We start from the raw sequence: 13,606 nt of genomic DNA, 5'->3' as shown, positions 1-13,606 counted from the left end.
TGCTTGGAGTAACGGGGTCCCAGCCGGGGAAAAAGTGCCCCCCACGCCTCTCCAACAAATATATAGTGCACGTGGGTGTAGGGTCACCCTTGGGCTGCAGCCCCAATGCCAGGGCAGGTCTGGAAGGGTCTGAGTGAGGCCTAAGCAGTTATAGATGGCGGGACCCATAGAAGACCGGCTGGCCCTGCCAGGCTCTTGCTGCCTGTGCCCAGCCAGCTGTGCCCCAACCTGGGAGACCCTGCAGCCCTGGGAATCCCTGTGCAACCTTCCACCTGCAGGAGACTGATGCTTCCCAGCTGGGTAGAATCCACTGAGCCGTCAGCCAGTACATCCCGAGGGCTGACCACGTGCTGCTGCCTTAGCTCAGGTTATAAGCAGGACAGACAAGGAGCTTACCTGCCAGTGGGAGGAGACAGACAGGAGACATGATACATAAGTGACTCAGATAGTCGTTTAGAAGGTGATAAATGTTATGGAAGAAAAATAGACTAAGGAGGATTGGAAGAGGAAGTGGAGGGGTCAGAGTTTTAAATTGGGTGGTCAGGGTAGGCCTCCCTGAGAAGCTAACACCTGAACAGTCTTGACAGAGGCGAGGGAATAAGCCGTGCAGATGTCTGCGGGAAGAACAATCTAGGTAGCAGGGACAGCAGGTGCAAAGGTCCTGTGGTGCAAATGTTCCTGGAAGCCAGCGTGGCTGCAGGCAGCACTGTGACCACAGGCAAGAGTGGGAGGTGATGAGGTCAAGGAGATGAGGGGGAGGGGGGGATGTGCGCCTCACGAGCCACCATAGGGGCTTCGGCTTCCACTCTGAGCAATGTGTGAGTCGTTGGAGGATGTGAACAGAGGATGGTCTGGTCTCACTTTTTTTTTTGGACAGGAAGTAGGATTTATTGGGGGGCATGAGTAAGGAGGGGCAGCACAGTGGAAGCCGTCATGAGTGCAGGGCCTGCCACTTGTCCAGAGGGCCACAAGTGGGGATGTATTTGATCCCACAACCATCGGGGATGAGCCCCCTCTCAGCCGCCACGTCTTAAGATTCATCCGCATTAAACCTGGTAAAGCCCCACTGCTTTGAGATGTGGATCTTCTGGTGGCCAGAGATCTTGAACTTGGCCTTGCATAGGGCCTCAATCACATGCTCCTCGTTTTGCAGCTTGGTGCAGGTGGACATGACAACTTGGCCAGGGTAAACCCTGGCCACGGTGCCCTGGAGCCTAGACTGGGGACAGCACGAGGTCAGAGATATGAATGTCCATTGGAAAGGGCTGTCTCCAAGGTCCCTTAGGGCGACCCGGACAAAACAACAAATTGTGTGCACTACCAAGAAGGGTGCTGTTTACGGCCACTGCACACCAGGCCCCTGCAAGGTTGCTCTTTAAAAGGCTCTCTCTGGCTGCTGCTTGGTGACTAGACCGCAGGTGAAGGAGGGAGGCCAGCGAGGAGGCTGCTGCCATCACGGAGGTGACAGGCAGCTGGCAGTGGTGAAAAGGGATTGGATTCTGGGTGTGTTCTGAAGGCAGAGCCAAAAATGGGAAGCAAGACATGTTCAGTGCAAGGCGTGAGAGAGAAGAGCGAGGCTGCCCCCAGGATTTGGTCTGAGCCCCCAAAGTTTAGCTGGGCCTCCCCAGAGAGCTGAGTCAAGTCCAAGGGCGCCCCTCCTGGGGCTGGGCAACAGGGGGTCGTGCCTGGGAGAGGCAGACTCGGGGAGGAGGCAGCCAGGCTTAAATTCAGATCCGCTGAGGTTGAAATGCCAGTTAGACATCAAGCAGGGGAGGGGTTCCAGGAGCGGTGTGGACTGGACATCCACGCTGGAGGGTTGTTGGTGGCGTTCAAGGGGGCCAGAGTGGGTGAGAGGAAGGATGGAGGCATCGCAGGACGGCCCATGCAGCAGTGGCCAGAGCTTGGCGGGGCGAGGATGCGAAGAGGGGGAGGAACCAGCTGAGGAATCGGAGAAGGAGCGGCCGGCGGGGAGGAGGCCCGAGGGTCAGTGACCTGGAAACCAGCTGCCAACGCAGCAGCCGAGATGAGAGCTGAGAAATGAGGACGTGATAATGTGCGGAGGTCGTTGGGGACCTGGGCAAGGACAGTTGGTATGGGAGGTGTCAGAGTCTGATGGGAAGGGCTGAAGGAGTTGGAGGAGAGGAATTGGACACTTGACAACAGGCAACTCCAAGGAGTTTTGCTGGAGGGGGCGGTAGGGTCAGGAGAAGGGGGGTGTGTGTGTACGCACGTGTGTGCGTGTTCCTGCTGGGAGAACAACACGCCTGCGTGCTGCGCAAAGGAGGAGCAAGAGCTGGTGCTGCCACAGAGTGTGGCGATTGGCTGGGGACACCCTTGTGTAGGCGTGAGGGGCTGGCCCGGGCAGGCAGGGGCAGGGCTCAGGGTCACCTCTGGCGATCTGTGGGGACGCACAGGTGCAGAGGCAGGGAGGGGCAGGTGTGGGAGCAGCCCGGCTCCCCTCAGCACCCTCCAAGCGAGAAACGATGGCGCTGACAGCCCCCTGCTCCCACCTAGCCTATAGGTGACTGATTTAATAAGACAGGCCCCTGCCTCTGGGAAAAGCGTGAGTGCGACGCCCCCAGGCCTTGCCATCCAGTTCCAATTGCGATTTCATCCACCTGCAGTCAGAAATCACGCCTGGACTTGGAGGGGTGCAGCGCAGCCTCCGGAAGTCCTGCTTGGCAGCGCTTTGATTTCATCTCCCCCTGAGCAGCGCGCACTCTGGGGAGCCTTCCAGATTCTCCCAGAAGCTCCCACAGCTTTTCCTAAGGGGAGGGGGCCAGCCTTGGGCCCTCCACTCAGCCACCTTTCCGTGCCTCGAGGTGCCGTCTTTCCCCGCCTATCGGCTTTTTCCCAGCGGCACCTGCTCCAGTCCACGTGCTCTGCGCTTCTCGGGGTCCCCTCCCTTGAGCTCACGTCCCCAGGCCTGGTTTCTCCCCTGCTTCCTGCCACCTCTTCTCAGGGTCCTTGCGAGATCCCCTTTGGGGGTCCCCACAGGCAGTTCTGGCCACTCACGGCGACAGTCTCCCTGGGCTTCCCTGTCTGCTGCCACCACCCCTGGCCTGGGTCTCCCTGGCCTGCATCTCGAGCTCCAGGCCCACAGGTCCAGCCCCACCGCACATGTCCCCTTAGCTGTCCCACTTCACACTCAGCAGAGCCACTCCACGCTGCCGCCCACCCCCGGCCCATTCAGGAGGCCGGATCCAGCCTGGGCCTCCCCTCTGGGTTCTGTGCGGTGATGGAGTCCGTGACTCTCACCAGTACCTTCTACCGCCCTGCCCCAGGGCCCTGTGCTGCACAGGTTGAAGAGCTTGCCCAAGGTCATGAAATTCCTAAGGCAGGGCCAGAATTCAGGGCCAGTTCTAGAAGATTCCAGACCTTGACACCAAGTGGCCACCCAGAGATGTGACCCCAACTGCTTGGTCTGCGTGTTCCGAACTCCAGCAGATGAGGCAGAGGGAGGCAGGGGTGGTGGCCAGGGGCCCCTCCATGCAGGTGTGGCCCATGTCTTCTCTGAGTAGGACCTGCTACTGAGGCCCCGCCCTCCAGGAAGCCCGCACAGCCAGTCTCCTGGCCTCCTCACACCCCCAGTGTGAAGTGATGGTCCCTGCTGGGACCCAGCTGGGCTCCAGGACAGTGCCCAGGCCCTGCCCCTGCAGCCTCGGGTTCTCCATCCTCCCCACCCAGGGCCTTCACTTCAGCCTCACTCCGGGGCCTCCACTGCCCGCCTTGCCCAGCCTCTGCTCTGTCACACAGGCCACTGTCCTCCACTTCTGCCAACACAACCTGCCAGCCCTTAGGATCACCCCGAGCTACCTCTTCAGGGAGGGCTCCCCCAGCCACTCAGCCCTGCACCCTGAGACCCCCTCGGTGGCTGACCCCAGTGCCCAGAGCACTTGCAGCAGTGGCAGTGGCTGCCCCCCAGCCGGCTTAACACACTGGCCCTGGCCAGAGTGGCTGGGCACCAGCCAGGCTGGGGCAGCCTAGGGATGGACGGTTTGTTCCCAGGGCCCTGGCACCTGCACAGAGTGTCACATGTGTGCACATGACACCGTGTGCCCACCCCCACAGCAGCAGGCCCAGGCACCCCGTCACCCTCCCTGTGCCCATGGGCGGCTCTGGCCGAGACCTCGCTGGGAGGCCGCAGACTCGTGGCAGAGGAAACAGGCAGTCCAAGGGATCTCACCCGCGTTTTAGCTGACCCTCATGCACCCCCAGGGCCGAGGCTCACTCTGGCTGGGCAGCAGCCACCTCTTCATGGGTTCCCACCTCAGCCCTGTCCCTCTGTCCCCTGGGCCCTCATCCCCAAGGTGGGGTTCTGCTCACCTGAGCCTTCTCTGGGCCCAGCACCCTCCACTTGTCCCAGAGGTCTGTCCACCCCCACCCCATGGGATCGGTCCTGGCACTATTCTCGGATGTGTTCCTGTTCGTGGCTGTTCCTGTGGACACCCGTCCCCTCCTTCAGTCCAGGCCCTTTGCCTCCATTAATATCACCCAAGGTCCTGTTAGCCTTCTGGCGGTTTCCTCTCCCTACATCTCCCCACAGCTTCCGTCCAGCTCCCCTCCTAAGCGTGTGGCCAGCTCTGCCATCCCATCCTGCAAGCCTGGGCCCAAGGACCCTACACCCAGACCAGTGGGTCATGGCATTTGTGGTCTCTCTGGGCCTCTCCCCAGCGAGGTCTCCCCTGTAGGTGACGCAGGGCCAGACCCCAGCCCAGGCTCCGCAGTCCTCCCTCCATGGCCAGGCCCTGCCCCTGGGGCCAGCCCCTCGCCCACTTCCCACCTCGCTCCCACGACACCACCTACCTGCCAGGTGTAGCGAACTTCTGAAGGAAGGAATCCATTCGGGGAGGAGAGACTCTTGTGTGGGAATGGGCTGAGATGTAGCTGGGGCCGGACACCCTTGGGTTTGGTCCTGGGTGGGAAAGCCTCGGTTCTCCGTCTGTAAAATGCAATCATCCTCTCTGAGCTAAGGGCTTGGTGCACAGCAGGCACCCAGGAGATGGAGCAGGTGGGGGTGAGCTGGGCTGCCTCCCCCTGGCCCAGGGTGCCAAGCCCGGCCAAGGCCAGGTGGGCACCTGGCCAGCAGGCCATGGGGTGAGGGGCAAGTCCGCTGAGGAGGCCACAACAGCCATGTCCCTGGCGCTGCCCACAGCCTAGAGTCCCTGGGTATTTCTGAGGCCACAGTGCCCCCTGGTGGCTGTGCAGTCTGCCTTGCCTGGGCCTCGGTTGTCCTTTCTGCAGCCCCAACAGCTCACCCTGAGCAAGGCTTTCGTCACCATTTTACAAAGGGGGCCCAGCACGGGTGATCAACCTGCCCAGAGCCACACAGTCCACCAGAATCAAGCCAGACCTCACCCTTGGGGCTGCTCGGCTCCCAGGCCGCTGCTGTTCTCCCTGGCGATGGCTGCGGAAGGCACCCAAAGGCCTGGGCTTGGAGGACTCCCCCCACACCTCCCACCCCGCTACAGGGCAGGGCAGCCTCCAAACGGAATCCATTTGGATTTGCCTTGTTGCAAAGACGACCTGGGCACTTGGATGGGGGACAGAGCTGTGGGTCAGGGGACTCCTGGGAGCCACCCCATCCCCACCCCTGCCACTGTCCCCACTATTGGGGCTGCACCCAGCAGTTCTGCAGCCGGCCCAGAGGTGGCCCACTGCACCTCCCAAGCCTTTCTCTGCCTCTCCTGCCCCCGGCCTCCCTCCAGACACTATCCCAGGCATCAGCCCTGGCAGAAGCGTGGGGCTCCTTGCCTTGCGTCACGGAGGCAAAGGGAGACCTGGAGAGGGCAAGGGGCTGCCACTGTCACCCAGCCGGTCACGGACAGAGCCAGGTGCACCTGTTTCTCCCCATCCCCACCCTGAGCTCCTTCCCCGACCCAGGAGATTTCCTGAATGCAGAGCGTGCCTGGGCCAGGAGTGCCTCTGAGACCATGACGACTGGGTCTAATCGGGTCTTCCAGGCAGTGGCGGGTGGGGAGGGAACAGCCAGTGCTCCCACGGCACCCCAGCGGTCCTGCTTCCAGACCGTGGGTCTGAGAGGCCAAGGGGGGAGGCACCAAAGGTCCCACCAGGCTCCCTATGACAACCACATCTTCCTCTGGCCACAGGGCGCTGTGCGGAGCTGCAGGTCCACGTCACCGAGGCTGTGGCCACAGCCGCTGAGCAGAGGGAGCTGATCGCCCGCTTGGAGCAGGACCTCAGCACCATCCAGTCCATCCAGCGGCCCGACGCCGAGGTGAGCCCACTCTGCCCCCTTGGGCCCCGCCACCTGCCCAGTTTCCTTTCAGCCTCAGCAAGCCCCGACTTACCAGGCAAGCCGGCATGTCTCAGGCAGCTGGGGTCAGCTTGCCCCTCGCCGAGACCCAGAAGGGCTGTCACCCACAACCACTGGGTTTTGCCTGCTCACTCTATGCAGGCCACCTTCCCCCCAGTTTGCGGTGCCAGGGCCACAGGGCATGGGCCACAGGGCTTCCTCAAGCTGGCACAAAGCGCCCTGTGTCCAGGCACAGGCTGGGACCTCTGCCCTGAGAGCTCTGGGCAGCTGCAAGGCCAGGTTCCACACCCGTGCCACGGCTAAAGGGCCCTCGGGGGCATCACCTCACCCACTGCTCATTCCATAGATGAGGAACTGCACTCGGGGAGAAGCGGGGGCCCCAGGTCACACAGCAGGCTGGCTGGAGGTCAGGGTCGCCCAGGCATCTGATGCCTGTCAGGGCGCAGTGGCGGAGGACAGCACTGCTGCTGAGCTCTGGCCTCGGGAGTGACTCAGACCCAGCCTTCTCTGCTGGGTAGTCCCACTCGGGTGTCACAGCCAGGCCCCACTGCCAGACAGCCCCACCTGCTCCTGCCACCCACCTGCCCCTGCCATTTTGCACGGCCACCCTGAAAGGGTGTAGTCCATGCCCACCGTGCGGAGGCACCAGCCCCAGTTGCTTCCTCTCACCTGCAGGGTGCCGCCGAGCACGGCCTGGAGAAGATCCCGGAGCCCATCAAAGAGGCCACCGCCCTATTCTATGGTGAGGGGCAGGGTCGGGAGGGGAAGAGGGAACAGGTGGTGCAGGCCAAGAACCCAGATCCCAAAAGAGCACCCCCTCCCTCAGAGAAGGCCAGGGCCCCCCACCGCAGCAATGCAGCAGCAACCTTCAAAAGGTGGGTGAGTCCCCCACCTACCCCCTCTGGGCCGTAGCCTGACACCGCCCCCCCCCCACCTTGGGGGCTGACCGCCTCCCTGCCAGTGGCCTATTAAAGGCTGGCAAGTGGTAGCCAGGCTTGCTGGCTCACACCTGTGATCCCAGCAACTTGGGAGGCTGAGACAGGAAGATCACTTGAGGCCAGGAGCTCAAGACCAGCCTGGGCAACATAGTGAGACCCTGTCATCTCTGAGAAACATTTTTAAAAATTAGCTGAGCGTGATGGCACATACCCGTAGCCCCAGCTACTCGGGAGGCTGAGAGGGGAGGCTGGCTTGAGCCCATGAGTTCAAGGCTGCAGTGTGCCATGATCATGCCTGTGAATAGCCAGCCACTCCTGGGTGACAGGGGTCTTGCCGGTAAATAAATTTATAATTTTTTTAAAAAGGCTGCTGGGAGGTGAGAGCTGAGGCCTGGTGCGGAAGTGCAGTCAGACTGGCGCACGGCGCTGCAGGGGAGGCGGCCTCTCAGGGACTGAGGCCGGGATATGGGGTGGGGGGTGTCCCATGGCTCCCGGTTCCCTCTGTGTCCCTCTGCTTCCCCAGGGGCTGGGGGCCCAGGCTGACAGCTGCAGGGTCACAGATCTGAGGACAGAGGGACAGGGATGGGAGCCCTGGGCCTGGCCCTCTGATAGTGCAGATGGGAGAGCTGGGCCCTCCCCAGGCCCCAAGTGTCAGGTTGGGTCAGCCCACCCATCCCATCCTCACCCCTCCCAGGTCACCCCGACTGTCCCGCCTCTTCCCTGAGCTGCTCAGCACCGGGTGGTCAGACACCACGTGGCCTCTACCCCATGGCACTTGGCCAGAAATCCCTCAAGGCTGAGGCCACCCAACCCAAGGGCCCCCTGCTGGGCTCTGCCTCCTGCCACTTCAAGACACTTTCCTCTACCTGCTAGGACCCACGGCCCCAGCCAGCGGCACCCTCCCAGAGGGCCAGGTGGATTCGTTGCTTTCCATCATCTCCAGCCAGAGGGAGCGCTTCCGTGCCCGGAACCAGGAGCTGGAGGCTGTGAGTCATGTCCTTGTCTCCCCGAAGCCCCTTGGACCTGAGGACACAATGGGGAAAGACGCAGGCTTGGGGGACAAAGATATGTGTAAACCGTACGCCCCCGTGGGATGAGATTTATTCTGTGCAGTCAGGGAGGGCTTCCTGGAGGAGGTTGTGCCATGCGGGGCTTTGAAAGAAGAATCAGACATTCAGGGCAGAGGAGACAGGGGCCAATGAGCCAGAAGGAAGTGCAGGTCATTCCAGGGCTGCAGGAAGGAGTCATAGGAAACAAGACATGGAGTCTCTAGGCAAGTGTCATCCTGTGCCATCCCGCCGGGATGGAGTGTGTGGCCTCCTCCTGCAGGCAGGGGCCCCAACAAAGGATATAAGCAGGGCAGTGACACTGCAAGAATGCAGGGCAGGAAGGGTGACTTGGGCAGCCGGCTCAGGAGAGAAGGCTGCCCAAGAAGAGGACCAGGGAGTGGTTACCATCATCCAGGGAAGAACATATAAATCGGGTGGCAGAGTGGAGAAGCGGGGGTGGGGGGGTACTGGAGAGAGGACGGTCTATGGAGCCCCAGAAAGATGAACAGCACAAGGATATCAGGAGAGCTCTGCGTGGTCAGGAGAGGGAGGAGCACATAGACCCTGCTGGCTGCTGAGCGCCTGCTGGTGGCCTCCCTAGAGGGGCACCATGAGGAAGGGGCCGGTCTTTGCAAGTGACCAGTTCCTTCAATGTTTGACACCCATGAGGCACCTGTGGACTGCAGAGGGGGTGCCGCCATGTGGGCGCTGTTGACACATGGATGGCAGCTGGATGCCAGCAGGATGGATGTGGTCCCCGGAAGAGGATGGAACAGGGGACAGAAGCTAGAGGGTCGGGGGCAGAGACCCAAGGCCAAGGCCAGGCCATCCCCAGAGGGCGTAGACACTGGATCCAGAAGTGCAGAGCTTCTGGGTGACAGACCACAGGAGCACCTGGAGGTGGCTCTATCCTGCCCTTGGGGACTCTGCAGACCCCCCCCCAATCATTCAGAGCCAGCCCAGGCCCCTGGCCCCGCCTGCTCTCCCAGTGGGAACAGAGCCAGGGAGTTCTCACTCCTCAGGGAGCCACAGGCCCGGCCCAGGACCGGTGCAGTGACAAGGGTGGGTCAGATCCAGTGGGACCCTCTGTGATCTGGGCTCCGGAGCAAGAGGGACCAACAGGACTGTTCCCCTCGGGGCTGCCTGTATGGGCAGTGGACAGGTAACACCCGTCTTGGGGACAGCCACATTGTGGAATAGTATGCAGCCTTTAAAAGAAACCCTTTGGGTTAGATTAAGTAGGGAAAAGAAATTTTTTCGGCCATCCTCAACCGCACAGTGGTCCTAGGTCCATCACATCGTTTACAGCCGTCACCGCCGTCCCGCCCCAGAACGCTTCTCCTCTTACAAAACCGAAATTCCAGGCCGGGTGTGGTGGCTCACGCCTGTGATCCTAGCACTCTGGGAGGCCGAGGCGGGTGGATCGCTCGAGGTCAGGAGTTCGAGACCAGCCTGAGCAAGAGTGAGACCCCCGTCTCTACTAAAAAAAATAGAAAGAAATTATATGGACAACTAAAAATATATATATACAAAAAATTAGCCGGGCATGGTGGCGCATGCCTATAGTCCCAGCTACTCGGGAGGCTGAGGCAGTAGGATCGCTTAAGCCCAGGAGTTTGAGGTTGCTGTGAGCTAGGCTGACGCCACGGCACTCACTCTAGCCCGGGCAACGGAGTGAGACTCTGTCTCAAAAAAAAAAAAAACAAAACCGAAATTCCAGACCCACTAAGCAAGAATTCCCAATGCCTCCCCCGACCCCTGGCAACCCCCATTCTTTCTGCCTCTGTGAATTAGACTACTTTAAGCACCTCACATGAGTGGAATCACACAGTGTTTGTCTTTTTGTGACTGGCTCGATTCGCTTAGCATGATGATTCCTCCTGGTTCGTCCACGTTGCAGCACGTGTCAGACTGTCCCTGCTTGTTAAGGCTGAGTAACATGCTCTTGCGAGCACCTACACACTTTGTTTAGCCACTCACTTGTCCGCGGACACTGGGGTTGCTTCCACCTCGTAGCTAACGTGAAAAACGCCACCGTGAACGTGGGGGTACAAATATTTCGTCGTGACCCTGCTCTCAGTTCCTTTGGACAGATGCCCAGAAGTGGGATGCCTGGAGCATGTCATGTGGTAGTTATGTTTAATTTGGCGGTAAACTGCCATCCTCCCATGTACTTTTTCTGAACTGCTTCAATTTTGAATAGTGTGAAGGAAACACCTACTCAAGCATTTGAATCAATTGCAAAATGAGATCGCATTTCCCCTTGCCCTGAGATCGGTAAACATTAAAACCCCATAGTGTGTGATTCCGTGTGTGTGAAATGTCCAGAATAGGCAAATGCACGGAGACAGAAGGTAGACTCGTGGTTGCCAGGGAACGGGGAAGGACTGCCGGTGGGTTTGGGGTTTCCTATTGGGGCGATAAAAACGTTCTGGAATTAGGTTGTGGGGATGGTTGCATAACATTGTGACAGGCCGGGCGCAGTGGCTCACGCCTGTAATCCTAGTACTCTGGGAGGCCGAGGCGGGTGGATCACTCAAGGTCAGGAGTTCGAGACCAGCCTGAGCAAGAGTGAGACCCTGTCTCTACTAAAAAAAATAGAAAGAAATTATCTGGCCAACTAAAATATATATAGAAAAACTTAGCCGGGCATGGTGGTGCATGCCTGTAGTCCCAGCTACTCGGGAGGCTGAGGCAGGAGGATCGCTTGAGCCCAGGAGTTTGAGGTTGCTGTGAGCTAGGCTGACGCCACGGCACTCACTCTAACCCGGGCAACAAAGCGAGACTCTGTCTCAAAAAAAAAAAAAACATTGTGACAATACTAAAAATGACTGAATTGTACACTTTAAAATGGTGACATTTATGTTATATGGGTTATATATCAATAATAATTTTTTAAAAGGCTGACAATTCAAAACAAACAAAATATGAAGAACGCTGAACCAGGAACTGTGACTTCTGCCTGGGGTGGGGCCACAGGAGGGGAAAGGGGACTTCTCAGAGGGGGCAGCTGTGAGCAGAGTCTGGCAGGGCAAGGAGGAGGCCATGGGCACAGGAGGGGCTCCAGGCAGACAGAGCGGTACCTGTTCCAGCGTGGAGGCCTCTCCCCAACCCCTGCCCCCTGCCCGGCCCGCACAGGAGAACCGCCTGGCCCAGCACACACTCCAGGCCCTGCAGAGCGAGCTGGACAGCCTCCGAGCCGACAACATCAAGCTCTTTGAGAAGATCAAGTTCCTGCAGAGCTACCCTGGCCGGGTGAGCCCCCTCCCCAGTGTCGGCCCCCGGTGGACCAGCCAGGGAGAGGCTGGTCAGGACACTCGAGCCAGGAGCATTGGGGGCCATGACCTGCTGGGTAGCACCAGACCCCCAGAGGCCCATGCAACCCCCCAACTGTCACCTGGGGGTCTATGACCCCTCTCCCCCAGCTGTCCTCCCTAAGCTGAGAGAGGCTGCCAGAGTGAAGCCAGAACCAGCCAGGAAGTGCAAGGTACAGCAAGAGGTGGAGGCCATAGACCCCCAGGCGCATGAGCAGGAGCTGCCCCTCTGTGAAATGGGGGTGACCCACTAGCTGACCCCAGGATCTGAGTGTTGAGCATGCAGCACAGACTCTGGGGAATCGGTATCCAAAAAATTATAAAAAACAGAATTTTGTCTAATGCCCCCAAAACCAATCAAGAGAATGGAGCAGAAACGCACTGTGTTCTGGGCCAGGAAGGCCTGTCTGCGGCTTCCCTCGGCCCCCAGGACCACCTCGTGCAAGGACACCCTTTCTGGGACTGAGGGGAGACGGGATGGGCGGTAGGAGGGCAGGGAGCTCACTCTCCTGGCAGGGCCACCAGGGCAGAGCCACCCAGCCAGGAGCCCCTTCCACACCCTTCTGTGCTGCGCCTGGACCACCAGAGGGCGCCCAGACTCTGCAAACTGGTGCCTCTCCGGTCCCCAGTGCCTGTCCACCTCCATAGCCGCGTGCACTGGTGCCCAGCCCTGTCTTTCTTGTACCTTCCAGTCCCCATTGGGGCCTTAGTTCCCTGTATGTGCCCAGGGGCGCTGTGGCCCCAACCCTGGTGGGAGAACTTGATGCCCCGTGGCACAAGGCACCAGCTGCATTCACACTGTCACCCTGGCACCCTCTCCCAGCTGTGGGATCTGGTACTCCCTCCCCCGCCTCCCTTTTGCAGATGAGGAAACTGAGGCTGTGCGGTGATTCCATCAACCTGCCTTCCTTCACGCACGGGGCCTTCTGCTGGGCCCCAGGTGACTGACTGGGTCTCTCTCCTTCCCTCTCTGTGCAGGGTGGTGGCAGCGACGACACCGAGCTGCGGTACTCGTCCCAGTACGAGGAGCGCCTGGACCCCTTCTCCTCCTTCAGCAAGCGGGTCTGTGAGCCCAGCCCGGGGGCGGGGGGGCTGCCCAGGGAGGCCCGTGAGACCCCTGCTCTCACCTGGCCTCTGACACGGGCATCTGGCCTCCCCTGTTCTCCGCCCCACCTGCCCTCACCTGTTCACTCACGGCTCCCAGCCAGGAGCGCCTGCTCATGGCTACCCAAGGGTGCACGGCAGTGAATGGGTTAACCTGGGGTGCACTGGGGGAGCAGGCAGGCAAAGACCCGGTTTCAGCTCCCAGTGTCAAGGGATGGGTGGGACCCCCGTGGGACCCCCCCAGCTTCCCTCCCCTGCAGAAGAACTTTCCCACAGGCAGTGTGGGCCGCGGCAGAGGGGAGGAGGGGCTCACACAAGTGTCAGGGCAGCCAAGAGTGTCACGCTGAGTGGGACTGGGCACCCAGCGAGGCCCGGCAGCCCCCGGGCTCTGCGGGAACAGCGGAGCAGGGCAGCCTGTGGATTGGCAGGACCCTTCTCTGCACCCAGCCGGGGCCCCAGGGGTCCTTTCCTCATCATCCCTCCCCCTTCAGGAGCGGCAGAGGAAGTACCTGAGCCTGAGCCCCTGGGACAAGGCCACACTCAGCATGGTGAGTCCCTCCCTGTGCCACCTGGGACAGGCGTGAGCCTCTGTCTCTGGGCACCTTGTTACCTGCCCTCCAGCCCAGGCCGGAGAAGCCCAAGGGACCCCAGTGTCCCCTCACAGGCCCTGCCAAGGGTGGCTGTGTGACCCAGGACAGGGTCTCTCCCCCTCCCAGACAGCAACTCCCACAGCGGGAGTCTCAGTAGGTTCTGGAATTGGGCTGCAGGGGGCGCCATTCCTCAGAATTCCCATACCAGGAGCTCCCCGCCTGTAAGGGGGAGTGGGTGCCCCAGCTGCCTGCCCCTCGCTGCCTTGGGGCTCTCTCTGGGGGAGCCGAGGCAGCCCCTCACGTGAGGCCGGCCCCTCCCCACCCACCTCTTGCT

At 60.6% G+C, this 13,606-nt stretch overlaps 1 protein-coding gene and 1 pseudogene across 5 annotated transcripts in view; one reads left to right on the top strand and one right to left on the bottom strand.

The window, feature by feature from the left end:
- CUX1 (cut like homeobox 1) overlaps window positions 1–13,606 on the top strand; it is a 362,384-nt gene that overhangs the window by 346,720 nt on the left and 2,058 nt on the right. For all 5 annotated transcript variants that reach the window (XM_069486412.1, XM_069486411.1, XM_069486413.1 and 2 more), the window contains 6 exons: window positions 6,111–6,238; window positions 6,953–7,019; window positions 8,089–8,201; window positions 11,403–11,519; window positions 12,557–12,640; window positions 13,174–13,230. In XM_069486412.1, coding sequence (XP_069342513.1) covers window positions 6,111–6,238; window positions 6,953–7,019; window positions 8,089–8,201; window positions 11,403–11,519; window positions 12,557–12,640; window positions 13,174–13,230 — 566 coding nt within the window. The remainder of the gene's footprint in view (window positions 1–6,110; window positions 6,239–6,952; window positions 7,020–8,088; window positions 8,202–11,402; window positions 11,520–12,556; window positions 12,641–13,173; window positions 13,231–13,606) is intronic.
- Window positions 1,264–1,418, bottom strand: LOC138394936 (small nucleolar RNA SNORA70; annotated as a pseudogene).

The sequence above is a fragment of the Eulemur rufifrons genome, chromosome 14, assembly GCF_041146395.1.
Source record: "Eulemur rufifrons isolate Redbay chromosome 14, OSU_ERuf_1, whole genome shotgun sequence".
Taxonomy (NCBI): domain Eukaryota; kingdom Metazoa; phylum Chordata; class Mammalia; order Primates; family Lemuridae; genus Eulemur; species Eulemur rufifrons.
The sequence above is the reverse complement of the archived record's forward strand: the minus strand, read 5'-3'. Positions and strand labels throughout refer to the sequence as shown.